Source organism: Cucumis melo, chromosome 6 (assembly GCF_025177605.1).
Source record: "Cucumis melo cultivar AY chromosome 6, USDA_Cmelo_AY_1.0, whole genome shotgun sequence".
Lineage (NCBI taxonomy): Eukaryota > Viridiplantae > Streptophyta > Magnoliopsida > Cucurbitales > Cucurbitaceae > Cucumis > Cucumis melo.
In genome coordinates this window covers 30,392,661-30,409,719 of record NC_066862.1, presented here as the reverse complement: position 1 = coordinate 30,409,719, position 17,059 = coordinate 30,392,661, and the positions used below count along the sequence as shown (strand labels likewise).

The following is a 17,059-nucleotide window of genomic DNA, read 5'->3' as shown; positions in this document are numbered from 1 at the left end:
GTGTTGGGGTGTGTGCATTTAATGCTCCATCATCTTCTTCACAAAGGAAAGGAAAAGAGAAACCCTAACTTTGCAACCCGCCATCGCCACTCCGCCGACGTCAGTCCGAACCGATCGGCTACATCAGGTGCGTCGTCTTCACCGTTCGAAGTCGCATCGCTCCACTATAGTCGAACCATTCACGATCGCCAGCCGTCACGTGAAGCTTCGTCGTGTCGTACCGCCGAGCAGCAGCCATCGTCGATCGTCAGCCGCACGTCTTCAGCCGTTCACAATCGTCGAGCCATCTTCGTTGAGCCATCCGAGTCGTCGTTGGGTGTCAGCTGCAAGCAACTTGAGCCGATTCGCCCTCAACCCAACCTGTGTGAGTCCGTTCGTGCCAGCTGCCAGCATGGATTCGAGCCGCACGTGGCCCCAGCCGAGCGGCGCCTCCCCTCTGCGAGCCACGCCTGCCTCCCAACCGAGCCGCCAAGCTTTTTGTGAGCCACAAGCTTGTTTTTTTTGGGTCATTTCCACATGTTTTTGGTAAGTTTTGATTGGGTTTTGGTATGCCCAACTAAGTTTAATTTTTGGACCTAAATAATTTAATTTTGGATTAAATTAAATTATTAATTTTTCTAAAGGACCAGTTGAATCAATTGAAGTTTGGGCTGTGGAACTCTTTCTAGTTAAAGGAAATTGTTGCAACCTTGATATTGGGTAAGCTGATTCAACTGAAGTTTTTTAACCTTTAATTCCTTGGGGGTCAAGTTATTAATTGGTGTTTTCTAACTATTTAGGACTTCGTTGGTTGGAAAGCGTGTTTTGCTGTTAATTTCGACCGAACTAATCTCCAGGTAAGAGATTCTACTACTAGACCCTCAAGCTTTAATTAAGGAAACCACATGTATGCATGGTTATGTACCGATGATGGATAGATACATAATTTGAGGTTACAGACAGAGACTGACATGTATTTATGATTGCTGGTTGACTTTGTGGCTAGAGCTGATAGTACGGTGATGCTATCACCTATGTTTTTTTTTGATATGATATGACATGTTATGATATGATATGATATGATGATGATAAGTTATGTGCATGCTATGGATAGGGTGTATGTTAGCTTTACCTATTAGAGTCGTACCCACATGGGTGTCCCTCGAGATCACCACTTTTTTATGATTGTGTAGTCCGACGGGATTGTAAGTCCATAATGACATTGACATTGACATAGACATGATTTGAGTGATTCGACGAGATCACTCACAGCCCGATCGTCTTAGGTGTTCCTTTGAGTTCACCAAAGCCAGCTTGTTCCTATGGGATCCCAGATTGCACGTGTTCGGGAACGTGTCAGTTCAGGGGTACCACTCTTCAGGACTCTAATAGGAAGTTAACATGCATCTAGCGGGACTAGTAGTGGGTCCCTTACTGAGTATATTTTTGTACTCACTCTTTCTATTTCTATTTTTTCAAGCAGAGGCAGAGAAAAAGGTAAGAGCAAAGGCAAGCTGGCGAATGACCAAAAGTGACCGTGGCGAGCCATAGGGACACGTTTGCATCTGCTTGTGTCATGTGTCAGATTTCAGTGTTATATTTCCTTTCATTCCATTTATGTTTTACTTATTTCCTTGTTTTTCCTTTAAAACTACTAGGGCCCGAGATAGGATTTTGTTTTAATTTATTCCCATACGCTCTATTTATGAATTTATTAATAATTTGCAGTTTTGTTTTATTTTCTATTTAATTTAAATAAACTTTATTTCTTTTCTTTTAAAGTAAAGTCCTCTACTTAGTGTGAGAGATTGGGTCTTTACATAAACACTCAGGATGTACTTTTGAGAACTAATGTGTGACGATACAACATTATGAACATAAGAGATGGATCGGCTATTCAAGGATGCTTGAGGCTAGGATTGCAAGTCGTTATTGATCAAGGGGGAGTAATCCTATTAATGTTATGATTATTGTTTTTGTGCAATATAGTTCTAATTGTTGAGTCAGCCCATGGTTAGTACGTTGGTTCATGTTTAGAGTGTTGTACCCTGGTTTATAACATTGTAATGATCAATTACTACACGAGCAATATAATCTCTTATCATGGTTCTAAGATAGATGTGTCATCGAACTGAGTTAACAAAGTTTGTTGTGTTGTCTGTGCTTTTATGTGCTTCCGTAGTTGTTCTTTCTGTTATTAACTTTCGATACAACATACAGTACAACAATTATTAAGTGTGTGTTTTCTCTTACTTTTTTTTATTTATAGAAAACAGTCCGTCTATATGCCCTCTACCACACACCCATGAACCACGAAGAAAAACATGCCAAAAACCAATCAAACAAATCACAACTAAATAAATCCCAACAACATAACTATTAATAATATTTACCAGAAATAAAATAAAATGAATAAATAAAAAAATGAGACCACCAACTCAACAAGCTTAATATTTGTGCTATCAATCTCGGTTAGACCTTAATATTTTTAATAAAATACTTAATACCAACTTCAAAGTTATAATTTATAAAATAATTTTAATAAAAAAACATGATTTTAACCATTTCATAATCACTTTTAAATATGTCAAGAAAAACATATTCAAAAACACTTTTAAAAAAGAATGTATTTCTTCCGCGTTTCGAAAATAAATTTGAAATTTACTTTCTTAATTGTTATCATTAGTGTGCTTTATATTGTTTCCATCTGTTTCTCCATAAAGTTTCTTCTCCGTATTTTAGTTTTATAAATATTAATACGGAAAAACTTTTAAAAGTATTAAAAAAAAATAAAACTATTTATAAAATATACTAAAATCAATCAAATTGTTTATAATTCAGTAAATAATTTCAAAAATTTATATATTTTGGTGTAGAATTATAAAATCTCTTCCTAAATCATGATCCATTTATAGTTTTATGTTAGTTGTGTGTTGTCCCATTTCATTTCATTGTTATTCCTAAGTCATATGAATAATAAATCACTTATTAATTATTTCTATAATTACGAATGCTTCCATGTTTTAAATCTTTTTCATTTTCGTTTGACTTTTTATGAAGTAAATCCTCATCATTATTGATTATTTAATATTTTAAATGTAAATCTTTATTATTTTTTCTGTCTTTCCATATTTAGTAAATTATATTGAATAATGTAATTAATTATTTAATAATCTTTATTAATTATTTCTTCTCTCCATATAAATCAAATATCATAATAATGCATGTAGGAGGAAAAAATAATAAATTTTAAGCAAGTGATTTTATATCTTCCCCAAAAGTGTATTTTCAATTTTTTTTTTTTTTTGCTTTTTTTAAAACCTTCCTAATTATGGCAATTGAGTTTAACATTTAAATCTTAGTAGACCATGGTATTTATGAAAAAAAAGATAATAGAAAGGTTTAGGCTTAATTAAGGTATATTAAAACAATTTTGAAAATATAAAAATAAGGTACCGAACAAACAATGTCACTTGTTCTTCACACCGTGGTTCGATTTTATTAAACCCATGTGTTGTATTTTTTTTATTCTTTTATTAATGAATATTCAAATTTGATTGTATTTATGAAAATTCGCATTAAACTTACAAAGTTGAGGAAGTGTTTGCAATGCATCTAATTAAAAAAAGGGGTAATACTTGGACACTCCTCTCGAACATCACATCTTTGTGTGCAGTCCTTCTCATCATCACACTTACGTTGAAAACTATATTAAAACATTTTTTTGAAAAATGATGGATGGATGGATGGATAAAGAGAGGAAAGTCTATTATTTAAAACTGTTTTTTTTTTTCTTTTCACCATCTTTTACTATGATTTTCATATTTCTTAATTAAAAATATAAATTCTAAACCAAACTAAAATACAAAACCACTTATATCATAAACTCTTTTTTTCCAAACCTATCTTTTTCGTCAATTAATCACAAAACTTGATTCTTTTAGTGAATCATTTGGTTTTAATTTTCTTTTCTTTTTTTTTTTTTTTTATAAATTTTGCTTATTTTTCTGCCATTTTTATATAACTTTTTCCATATTTTATAACCATTTTATAGCTGAATTTCAAAAAAGAAAACAAGCTTTAAAATCTAATTTGAATTTAGTTTTTGAAAAATTCACGTAACAAAAATATTACATTATTAAAAAAAAAAAAAAAAAAAAAAAAACAACCCATTAGTTAACAATTTACTTACCTAACATTTTAGTTCAATCTGTTAGGTTTTCTCTAATTGAGCCTCTAAATACTACTTTCAATTATGTTAACTATTAAATAATTAAAAAACATGAGACCTCAATTTTTTTAAAATTTAAATTCAAAAAATTGTCACATAAACTAAAAATTCAATATAAAGTAAAATTAAATAGATTAAGGGCCAAACAAACTTAAACTAACTTTTTTATTATTCTATCTTCTTTTTTTAAGAAAGCCTCCATTTTGGGCGCTACTACTGATTAAAGGCCCGTTTGGTAAGGTTTTTGTTCTCTGTTTCCTGTTTCTGTTTCCATTTTTTAAAAAACAGAGGTGTTTGATAACGTTCCTTGTTTCTCGTTCTCAACAGAAGTAAAAACGTTTCTCATTTTATAAGGAATATAATTATTAGGAACAAAAAAAAAAGTAGTTTCTTATGTGACGTTTTTCAATTACTTCTATTGGTTTCATTTTTCTCAATTTTAGTTCTATTTGTTTCCTTTTCTTTTTTCTCAATTATTTTTATTTGTTTCCTTCCATTTTTCTCAATTATTTTTATTGGTTTTTTCTTTTTCTCAATTATTTTTATTGATTTTCTTTTCCTGTTTCTCAATTATTTTTATTGGTTTCATCTCCCCCTTTCTCAATTATTTTTATTAGTTTCATTTTCATGTTTCTCAATTATTTTTATTGGTTTCCTTTTTATTTTTCTCAATTATCTTTATTTGTTTCCTTTTCCTTTTTCTTAATTATTTTTATTGGTTTCCTTTTTCTCTTATCTTCATCGTCTTCCCCAAATAATCATCGTCTTCCTATTTCACTCATCATTTTCCTCGACAACCCGAACTCTTCCTCTTCGTCGAATCCATAGTTTTCGTCTTCCTCTTTGAGTGAATCTGGGTTTTCATTGTGGATTTTTTCTCTAAAGCATCATAGGTAGTAGAGTTAAATGTTAAATTTTGTTTTGTTTCTTTCAATTCTGAATATTGAAGACATAATAACTTACTTTAAAATTAATATTAAATTCTAGATGTCACAAAATAACAATGAGGTTGTTGAAATTGATGGATTAAGAAGTGAGTCAACATCATCAAAGAGAAATGGCTTGAGTGAGAGATGATATTGCCAATCAAATTTGGCAACATTTGAAGGATAAATACAATTTTATGTTTATGTTATTTTTTTTATTCGTGCATTGATACTTCTTCGTATTAAATGAATAAACTTTTGATAATTTTATTTTTTATGTTTGATGGATAGACCTATATTTTTGTTTAATGTTTAATTGAAGTAGATGTGAAAAATAAAAAATAAATCTAGAAGAAAATCAGTGAACAAGAAACAATTATCAAACACATTTTTTGTTACTGTTTTTTCTTTCTTTCAAGAAACAAGAAATAGAAACAGTTATAAAACACATTACTATTTCTTGTTCTGAAAAAGAAGAAACAAGGAACAAAGAATAAGAAACAGAGAATAGGAACCTTACCAAACGGGTTCTAAGTTACTTGATTATATGAAAAAATTAATTCAGAATTAAATTGGTACTATCATGAGGTATTTAAATTCCAATTTCCAATCTAACAAAACGAAAACAATTAAAAAAAAATACAAATACAATATTTAGAGAAGGAATAATAGATAAGAAAGAATATGGTCTGAACCACAATATTAATTATTAATTCCATGAACAAAATTACAATAGTGGGATTCAAAAAACAAACTCATTTACCCACAAAATGAATTCTAGTACTCAGAATCTTTGTAGTGTATGGTCGGGACGATCCATATGGGTGAAGGCAAATTCTGGTGAGCAATATTTGGGATGTAATGTTCACCAAAGCTTCCATCTTCTAGATTGTAAATCCCTATATCTTGAGGTCCATTTACAAAAGGATCATGGGAATAGTATCGGTTATCTGTATAATATATACAATTTGGTAAACACTTGGGAAAATTCTTAGTTGAAATACAAATGGATTGTTCACCAATAAACACAGCATCATCATCTAAACTCTTCACCTCTTCAAACCTTTGTGTTCCATCATTGCATGTATGAGTATGTTTGTAGGCAACGAACTTGATAGTCTTAACTAACGTCGTTGTAATATCAGAGTCTGGTTGTTCATGATCCTCTACTGAAAGAATCCTTCTAATGAGTAAAAGCTCTTTCTTAGAAGACTCAACAATAAACATTGGGCCAAAATCATGTGTACTTAAACTAGGTTGCAGTATGATAGCAACTCTTTGTAATGAAATAGGTGAATTTTCATCAACTTCGACTTTCCAAAGGTTTAGTTGCACATCGTCCAAATGCGAAGCGTATAAAGTATCGTTACAAACATAAACATCTTCGAAAGGGTTGTAATCTTGACCAGGAGGGATATCATACTTCTTCCAGATTTTACTTTTTGCTTCTATGAGACACAGTTTTGTAGATATACCGTAGATGGCAACAACCATATAATCATTTGGATATAACGATGGATCTTTGGTTAGTATAGCTTTCAATATGTACCATGGATAATAATCGTCATCCTCGTGTTCTTTAGGAAGCGGAGGAAGACGAATGACAGTACCGGAAAAGGGGTTGAATAACGTAACATCAAATGTCTCTTCATGCATGATCAACCAACCGAAAGATGAACCACAACACCTTTTGTTGAAGCAGAATTTGAAATCAGCGGTTCGGATTTTGTTGTTCGTGACATCGTAAAGACAATGTTGTTTTTCAATACCATCTTTAATTGAGGGAACAATGAGCATGGGAAGTTGAGGAAATTCGGAAGTAATTACAGATCGTTGGTGTTTGTGGCGTAATGCAACAAAATTCCATGACTTACATACGAGGCTAAATTGGAGATAATCATAGAGAGACATCATTTTGTTAAGAATCACACCAAGTATATCGTATTCAAGTGTTGTCCAATCTCGAGACTCCGAACAATCCATGTTATTTCCTTGTTCTTCTTTTTCCTGTTTTTGCCGTGGCTAATCAATCACAAGTAAGAGAACTTTTACGAAGGACGACACTTTTTAATATATTTTCTTTTCTTTACATTTGCAATTAGATTGATATTAATTTTCTTTCAAATATAATAAGTAAATATAATAAAATTAAAAAGGAAACAAACAGATTTGTATATAATTATTGACTATTTTTGGATTATGGTTGTGCGGTAATATATAGTTATTTCCATATTTTTCCAAAATTGTTTCTATCCATAAAGTCAAGATGTCATTATTTTAGCTTAAAAATAAAACTAAACTAATGAAAATAATCATTTTTTTCCAGAAATTTCCTTTTATGAAATCTCTACATTTATTTATGATATATATTATAATACAAAATTTAGTGTATATTTAATTGTCCCTATTTTAGAATTTATTTCCAAACATATACTTACAAACAATCAAATTTAAATTAAATAGAAAAAAAAGAACACTCAAATATATCTAAAAAGTAGGTTTCTATTTTCTTTCATACAAAGTAGGAGGTTTTTACTTTTAGAAAATAAATTTCATAATATATACACATATATGCTAATGCTCCATTTATATATAAAGTTAGGGTTTTTCTAAAAATGGAAAAAAATTGATAAATAATTTACACTCTACATAACAAAACTACTAAAATATAAAATTTATTATACGTAAATATTTTGTCAAATGTTCTGTTTTTTACGATTTCCCTAAACAAAGTTATGTGGTAATGGTTTAAGGATCGATTTTAAATTTCAAAACTGATGGTGTACAAGACTGTGCTAGTTAAAAAATCCTCACCTTAATTTTATTTTATGGATATCTCTCCATTCATCTGCATTGCTAGTAGAGTTGATATATGTATTGCTTAGAGGGAGGTTGATATTTTACTTTAATTCAATAGTCAATTAAAACAAAAGGTTAAATTAAAGTAGAATTTCTCTTAAAAAAAAGAAGTTAAAGTTACTAAAAATAATAATAAAATGGATGGTTGCAAATATAGAAATTAGATTCAAAATAATTATGTATATAGCAATATTTAAAAAAATTGCAAATATAGCAAAAACCGTCAAAATCTATTAATGATAGAAGTTTATCACTAATAGACTATAATGCAAATATTGGTGTATCACCGATAATCCATAAGTCTATTAGCGATATAAGTCTATTACCGATAAACTTTGATATATTTACAATTCTTTAAAATGTTACTATATACTTAACTATTATTCCTAAAATTGTTACATATTATAATTACCCATAATTAAATTGTACTTAACATTGATTAATTAAAAAAAGAAAAATTTAGAGAAAAGACGTAATCTCTATATGATTTTACACAAATGTCTCAAATTCTCATTTATTTCATTAATAAAATTTGCTAATTTTATGGGTCGTTTTGACATTGTCATTACTTTTAAATATTACATATTTTTTAAAATATATATATTCACTACAAGAAATTCTGAATCTCTCGACGTCGTTTACACCGTCGGAAGATATGTCGTCGAAAGATCGGGCCTCTCTTGACGCGTAAATTGAGGTGTCGGGAGATGCAAGAATTCCCCAAGCTTTACTTAGATATATCCCGACGTTTTAAGTACAACGTCGGGAGTTAGCCTTTACAAAACTCTCCCCTCTTCACAGATCTGCGAAGAAGGGGAAAGAGATGGGTAGAAAAATGGAGTGCACTAGAGTTGTCCGTCGCTCTATCTGCCGCTGCCACTACCTCCATCTTCGTTTCTGTACTTAAAACGTCGCTCTATCTGCCGCTGAAAATTCTAACTTTAATACACAATTTCAATCTCCGAAATTAAGTGAGTACTTAATCCATTCTTGTGAAGTTTGCAAATGAATTACGATGAATAAAAGATTAAGCTTAACTAAAATACAACACAACTTTAACATATATATTAATTTGTAAAACAAGAAAGGGTGATTATAATAACATGAGTAAAAAGAGAGAGGTAGAAGATAGTTAGGAAGAAGAAGAGAAAGTGGTAAAAATAAGATCAATGTTCATATTTACTTATGTTTATTCTCGTCTTGGTGTCTCCACAAATCACATTTAGACTGAAACTTCAGCAAACATGATTTGCAAGTATGAAACTTGCCGGTATGACGAGATTGATGCTTAAGGAAGCTTTTCTCTGGAATATTGTTCCCACACAAGTGACATATCACCCTGTTTGGTGAAGGAGGGTCATTGTTATTGCTGCCTTTTTCTCCTTTGTTTGTGTTGCTGCTTTTTTCTTCTTTGTTTGTGTTGCTGCTACTACTACTTTCCATTGCTGAGAAATATGGTAGAAGAATAAGAGAAAATAAAATAAGGGTTTTGTTGTGTGAATGAATAAAAATAATTAGCTAAGAGTGAGAGAGATAAAAAAGAAACGCAAATGGAGCAGCAAAGGAAAAAGAAGAAATCCTAGAGAGTTATAAAGGAGAAAGAAACCATAGAGAGTTACGAAGGAGACAGGGAGTGAGTATGGTGTATTATCAACTTCAAAAGTTGGGATTTTATAAGCATATGTGATGTGATTTTTTTAATGAAAAAATAGAACCAATAAATATGGCAGTTAGCTATGTGAATATATATGCATTCAATTCAAGCCTTAATACAACAACAAAGAAACACTTGTTTATCCTACATACTTGGCTTCATTATCTGTTAATTTTGATTTGATATAAATACTTCCTCTAAAAAGAAAAGTAAATTTTAGAAATTTGAAAAGATCAAAAACTAATTTAAGAAAGAAAACATGTTTTAGAATATATATAATGTTTGAATGTGAGAATAAAACAAACAAAAGTTCTAAAAACAAAACATAAATCTTTAGTTTGCATTTTGATATTTTTTCGGGACTAGTAAAACTATGATAAGTAAAAATAGTACTAATTATTGTGTAATTACATTACATCAATATTCTAATAATATTTATCAAAATTAGTCATATAAATCCTCGTAAACTATATATTAATTTATTGTCATTATTTAAGTTAATAACCAAACAAAATGATATTAATTAAGATGGTTAGTTTCTAGAGTTTTGAAAACTAACACAATAATTTGAAATTTAATAACTCGAACTTTAACTTCCATTGAAAGGAAAAGACTTAATTAAATTTAATAATGGAACCAAGGAATAAATCATCATTAATTACATCATATGTCTAATAATCACGGTAAAGCATTCATATTCATAGAGATCAACGTAGGGCTTCAATAAAAGCTAAGTCAAGAAAGGTTTTATGATTTGCTTTGATGAGACAAAGTCAATAAAAATAAACTATAGATGATAGAACACAACAACAATGTATATATATGATCGATGGGTTTGGATGTAATAAGATAGTAATAGTTCTTATTTATTATTTTGGCCTTGGGTATAAAATGGAAATGTTGCTGCTGCATGCTCGCAGTAGAAGCATGCATGCAGTAGGGCCAATAAATGGCAGCTGGAAGCTGACGTTAGATGCACTTGATGCCCTGCAATCGATCCCTTGGACGTACAGGAGTTCAAACGTTGCAATCTAAGTCAGCAGCTAGCAAGCAGAAGCTATGTAATAATTTTCTTGGAAAAAACCTAGGAGTAGTAAGTGGTTCAACATGTTTGTCTTCACTTCTTTTGTCTTTTGTATCTTTACATTAGTTTGACTTCTAAATTTTAGGTTGGTTTTTCCAACCGGGATTACATACATTAGCTTGATCAGTTTACCAGTGGACAACAAGAATTCAATAACTTTTAACATGTATTTATGCATGATTGCATTTACATTATTTTCTGTGGTTTTATATAGCTGTGTAAGTGCTTTGAGATGGTCATATATGGTAATAATAACTATACCGTGTACTGCATACTTTGCGTTCATCAATATTTTCCATTTTTTATATACTATCCTAATATTTATGGCTTCCCCTAATAACATGGTATAGACACATATATGGAAGCTGTGGTCCTTTATCTTCTACTTACAACATCGATGTTGAGCGAAGATTATTGAATTTTTTACTTTGAAGTTGATAATAGACGTTTTTTCATTAAGCTATGTTCATGTTATTTGTCATACTCAAGGTTCGAAATATCGATGCCAATGGAAATATAGAAGTCCCGATTTTATAGGAATTTCAACGGAAATATCAATATCGATGAAGTTTTTAGAAAAAAACAGAAAATTAAATTGATGGAAATTGTTATAATTAGTTAATGAAACTCTCATTGTAGATTTGAATATTAGACTATAATTGATTTTTTTATCACAATTTCTAGAAAATAAGACAATATTTTGGTGTCTACTGTAAATTTGACGAGAGAAAAACTTAAATAAAAAAAAAAAAGGAACTGACTCAAGTTTGAGATAAATATAATTGTGTAGAATTGAGACCATAAAACTACTACAAAAAGAAAAAAAAACAAAATGATTACGAAAGTAGACCTAGACAAATTAAATCTAGGTTTAGGCAAATGAGTTTGAGAATATATATGCTATGCTCATAGGGAAAGAATGGTAAGTATAGGAAATTATTCTCATCGATAATTATAATGAATAATAATTTTAAAAATAATAATTAAATATGTAGCGACATTTTTTTAAAAATTGTAAATATATGTAGCTCTTTATAAGTGTTCATCTAAGGCCTCAATCATGAAATGATACATATTATTATGTTATTAGCTAGACAAAAACTATGGTTTGCCTAAGTTTTATTTCTTCCTTGTCTCTTAAAAATTCTCATGGGAATTATTAAGAAGGACAATACTCAAATCATCATAAGATGTGCTTTAAGGATATATATACAAACACTCTTACTGAGGACAAACATTCACATTATTATTCTCATCCATGCGAGTTTAAAATTGGACATAACATAGAATTTATAAGAAAATACGATTTTCAATTTTATCTAAACAATATAGATATTGCAAATTATTAGAAACAAAAAATAATGTAAAAGCTTTGACTGATCTATGCTGATATAATTAATTAAAACTCTCCCCAAAATAATAATACAAATAAAAAAAAAGTTATAGACATAGTTGTGATGAGCACGTAGTGGACTTTTATTATTTATATTACAATAAAATCGACCCACAAACAACAAAAATTGCTATTATATATATATATATATATATATATTGTTTATTTATAAGCAGATGAAGAAATCCCATGAATGATAATATTTAATAACATTGTAGTATAGTTTGAATTTCAATTTCCCATCTCAACCTTTTGTCACCTATTTAATTTTTTACATGATTCTCTTTCTATATTCACATTCATATATATATATATATATATATATATATATCTATCGTTAATAGATATCGATTGTATCAATAACATTGATAAACGTCTAAAGTTGTGTTTGGTTTTTATAAACTTTTTTGAAGTCTACCGTACGGGCCAATAATAATATATACGTTTATAGTTAAGTTGTCTAAATTAGTAGGCACAAATGATGTGTAAATAGGCCAACAAATAAACTACGGAGAAAAGTCGAATATTGCTTTTAAAGCATATATATATCTTTTTTATTATATTGATGTACATCAATATTGGTTAATTATGAGAAAGGAGCATGAATATATCATATGCAAATGAGAGTATTTGGGATTAAATATATACCATAAATTTACCATTTTTATCCTTGGATAGGGGTAAATGAGTGATAATAAACAATGAAGTGTGTGAAAATGTTTAAATAAGTTAGTGTTTTTTTTTTAATGGCCATTGTTGTAACGATCCAAGTTTAGGAAGATGACATAGTTGAATAGAGATCGTATTTCAAATGAGAGGGATCTCAAGGATATAAAAGTATGGTTAAGAAATGCTTTAAATAATTGGAAATTACTACATATACTAATAAGCTAAGGTACACTTTCTATCTCAGTTGTTGAGTTATATAGGAACTCTGAAATTAAGTGTGCTTAACTTAAAACAATACTATGTTAAGATGATCTTTTGCGAATTTTTCTAAAATATATGTGAGTGAGAATAAAAAGATGTTGAAAGATTCTATGTTAGTTTGTGAAAATTTAGTGGAATCTTCACGTGAAGACAAACAATGATAAGTCAAGTCGCTGGGACCTTCAACTGCTGAATTCAAATTTTAAATCCTCGGGCCTAGAGCATTACAGTTAACAAGTGCATGGCCTTACCATTTAATAAATTTAAAAAAAAAAATCTTCACGAATTCCAGTTGATGGTTTTTATCTTTTGTTGTAAAATTCATACTCAAAATTTCTAAAATTTCCAAAACTAGACTTCCTAGTCTTCAAGACTTATTTTAGTTTTTGAAAACATGAGTAGGATATAACAAAATTTCGTATTCTATCTATGATAGACACTAAAAGAATAAAAAGTTTTGCTAAATTTTGTAAATATTTTCTAACTGCACGTTCTGCCATTGATTAATTTATAAAAATTTAGAAAAGACAACAATAATTATTAATGAAAATGAAGTGAAATAAATAATAATGAAGATTTAATTTCTTTGTCTGAAAAATAATATTAATTAATTTGACAAATAATATATTTAAATCACAACCCGCAATTATAGGATAAAATGTTTATATGGCAAAACAATGACATATTTATTTAACATCCAAACTAATCGACTCTTCCAAAAGTTTCATAAGAAAATTGTTGTTATTTTAATTAAAAGTGAAGTACATGACATTATACGATAATATTTAAAAACTAAATTTAAGTTTGAGGGGTCAAAAATAAATTATTTATTTGAGGATTGAAGAAGTCCCATTTCTAAGTTATTTTTATTTCTAATAAAAAGCTCATTTCTAGAATATATTGATGCTTTTATAATATATACACATATAATAGAAATTTAAACCTATCTTTTTACAATATAATATGAGGTAAAAAGACTAAACTCAAATCTTAAAATTGATAGTAAATTCACCAGTATTTATGTTGGCACATATATATATATATATATATAATATATATTAGAACTAAAACAATATATATATATATATAGTTCCCTACTAATTAATTACACATTAAAATTAAATATTCCCTTTTCTTACACATTTGATTAACATTAAAATAAATTCATGTTGGAAATGTTGTAAATTAGGCATTTTAAATAAATGGCAAGGCATGAAAAGGGAGGTTACAATATTAAAGACTACATTGTTGTTTTTTACATTTTAAGATAGTTTGAGTTGATGTAGTGATCAAAAGTGGTATTTAACCAAAATATGTACAATTTCTTAGTAAATGATTATATATCCGTACGTCTTCCCCTCATCTCGAGTACTATAATAGAATAGCCTTAAAATGTTAGAAGATACATCCAATTTCGATTCTAACAACCTTTCATCATATTTGACTTTTGCCAATTAAAAAAAAAAAACATAATATAATAATGGATGATGATAATGATAAAAAGAATAATTGAATTTGACTTGTGAAGAAGTTGATGATTGTTAGTGAGGGTCACGAAGGGCCACGAATTTAGGAATGAACCCAATTTCTTTCCATACATTATAAATAGAAATGATCATGATATATATATATATATACAACCAAAATTTTCAATACTGAATCACAACAATGGCTTCCCAGGTCCCTCGTTGGAGTCTTGTCGCCATCATCTTTTTCTTGTCGTTTACAATGCCGGAGATGACAACTAAATCAGTGCTCGCCATCTTCCGACCAAGTCCTTGGAAGCTCGCCCATGCCACCTTCTATGGGGATGAGACTGCATCTGAGACAATGGGTATGTAGACTTCTTTCATGATTTTGTGTTTCTAGTTAAGTTTTCAAACTCTCTCTCTATATATATACAACCTGTTTTAAAACGATCGTCCAAACATTATTTTCAGGAGGAGCTTGTGGTTATGGAAACTTGTTCACAAATGGGTATGGCGTTGATACGGTGGCTCTAAGCTCTACACTCTTCAACAATGGCTACGCTTGTGGAACTTGCTTTCAAATCAAATGTGCTCAATCCAAAGCTTGTTACCGTAATGTTGCTTTCACGACGGTGACTGCAACCAACCTTTGCCCGCCAAATTGGGCTAAACCTTCGGACAACGGCGGATGGTGCAACCCTCCGAGGGTTCACTTCGACATGTCGAAGCCAGCGTTTATGAAGATCGCCAATTGGAAGGCTGGGATCATCCCTGTCGTGTACCGACGTGTCCCGTGCGGTAAAAAAGGCGGCCTTCGGTTCACATTACAAGGAAATGGCTACTGGCTTTTGGCGTACGTGATGAACGTCGGTGGCGGCGGCGACGTGTCGGGAATGTGGGTGAAAGGGAGCAAAACAGGTTGGATCAAAATGAGCCATAACTGGGGAGCTTCATATCAAGCATTTTCAACTTTGGTTGGCCAATCTTTGTCTTTTAGAATCACTTCTTACACAACCAAAGAGACCATCACAGCTTGGAACGTTGCTCCTTCTAGTTGGAGGTTTGGTTTGACCTACAACGCCAACATCAACTTTCGTTGATGATCTCTACAAATTATTCGAAGAGGCTGATCATACAATCTGCAACAGCCAACGTTAGAATAATTATTTTTGAATTGTGTGTGAGGTGTTCAGACCACGGGGTAATTTAAGTCAATCTAACTTAAATATATATACTGTAATGAATTCATTCTAGGTTTTGAATTGAATTGAGTTCATTATCTTAACGTGGACACCCCAAACTTTATGTCAGGTTGCATATATAAGGTCATTTCGAAGCTTTTTGTCATCTTAAAAGCCAAGCTAGGCCGTTGCATATCATTTTATATATTTGAAAGTTTTGTGTCTGTTATAGGTAAATGGGAAACTTCCATTTAATTATGATGTGTTTATTATTATGGAAGTAGTAATGTTTGATATATATATATATGTGTGTGTGTGTATGTATAAAATTGTAACCCAATTATTTGAGGTTATGTATTATGAACTTGAATTTTGTATCATGTGCACTCTGGACTCTTCCTTTTTTTTTTCATTTTTTCATTCTTTTAAAAAATTTAGATCCTATATATTTAATTGATTTTGCATTTAAAATATTTTCAATTTCACCACAATTCATGTGTAAATGTTAGGTGTGATTAATAATAAATCTAAACGAAAACATTGGAAATAGCAAATTTATGAATAGAAAAAAAAATTAACAAATTGTTAAATTATTTTGATAATTCTTAACTAAATCAAAAAAAATATTATATTGTTCCAACAATTCCCTAAAAATATGACATTAGTTTTAACATCCCCTAATTATTAGAATACAAAATCAAGTAATTAACGAATTTGTATATTTTATATTATTTATAAAAAAATATATTAAATAATACATATTACAAACTAATAATAACAATTTAAATCTACACCATCCCCTAAAATCGTCAATTTGAATTCAAATTTTCTAAAATAACTTCAAAGATTGTATTTTTTATTTTTCGAAATATTGATGAAAAATATACATAAAAATACATAATACATATTTGATATTCTAACGTTATTTTTAAGATTATTTTCTACCCTTAGTTTTAATTCGAAATTATAACACTTTTTTGTTATTCATAAAAATGCCCCTTTAATGATAATTATATTTTACACTTACATTAAAATAAAAACAAATTTATTTTCCTTTTTCCTTAAATATTTGTATGCTACAAATCCAATAATATATTTTTGGTCCAATTAAGATAAAAAATAAAATAAATATTTAACATAAAGTAGTTAATTAGTGAAATTTATTTTCCCTTTTTCTTAAGAAAACTCAATTCCTTTTCTTTTACAAATCTCCATTCCAAAGTTCTCTATATATGTTTAGAGAATCCAACAATCATCAATCATCTCTCAACGTAGAAACCTTTGTTAAATCATGAGTTTCGTTCAACAAGTTTGGTATCATAATCTCACCCAAGAATTGGTCATTCTCAACGA

The 17,059-nt window shown here is 29.7% G+C and overlaps 2 protein-coding genes and 1 long non-coding RNA gene across 3 annotated transcripts; 2 read left to right on the top strand and 1 right to left on the bottom strand.

Annotated features, from left to right (window-relative positions):
• Nucleotides 1-17: 17 nt before the first annotated feature.
• On the top strand, nucleotides 18-2,051 carry LOC103490963 (uncharacterized). The gene is made up of 4 exons (XR_007821868.1): nucleotides 18-525; nucleotides 624-699; nucleotides 780-836; nucleotides 1,463-2,051. It is a non-coding gene; the product is annotated as an uncharacterized LOC103490963 (long non-coding RNA).
• A 3,862-nt stretch (nucleotides 2,052-5,913) lies between these two features.
• LOC103491129 (uncharacterized) lies at nucleotides 5,914-7,119 on the bottom strand. Its single transcript, XM_008450956.1, has one exon. It carries the CDS (start codon nucleotides 7,117-7,119, stop codon nucleotides 5,914-5,916), a length of 1,206 nt encoding a protein of 401 aa, XP_008449178.1.
• A 7,569-nt stretch (nucleotides 7,120-14,688) lies between these two features.
• Nucleotides 14,689-16,086, top strand: LOC103490962 (expansin-A18). The gene is made up of 2 exons (XM_008450726.2): nucleotides 14,689-14,890; nucleotides 14,997-16,086. The coding sequence occupies exons 1-2, from the start codon at nucleotides 14,725-14,727 to the stop codon at nucleotides 15,623-15,625; spliced, it is 795 nt and encodes a 264-aa protein (XP_008448948.1). The 5' UTR covers nucleotides 14,689-14,724; the 3' UTR covers nucleotides 15,626-16,086.
• The last annotated feature ends 973 nt before the right edge of the window (nucleotides 16,087-17,059 follow it).

Excerpts from the sequence above, each read along its gene's own strand:
- LOC103491129 (XM_008450956.1), bottom strand. The coding sequence starts at position 7,119 with ATGGATTGTTCGGAGTCTCGAGATTGGACAACACTTGAATACGATATA.
- LOC103490962 (XM_008450726.2), top strand. The coding sequence starts at position 14,725 with ATGGCTTCCCAGGTCCCTCGTTGGAGTCTTGTCGCCATCATCTTTTTC. Across the intron at positions 14,891-14,996 it reads GACTGCATCTGAGACAATGG|GAGGAGCTTGTGGTTATGGA; the intron begins GTATGTAGACTT and ends CATTATTTTCAG.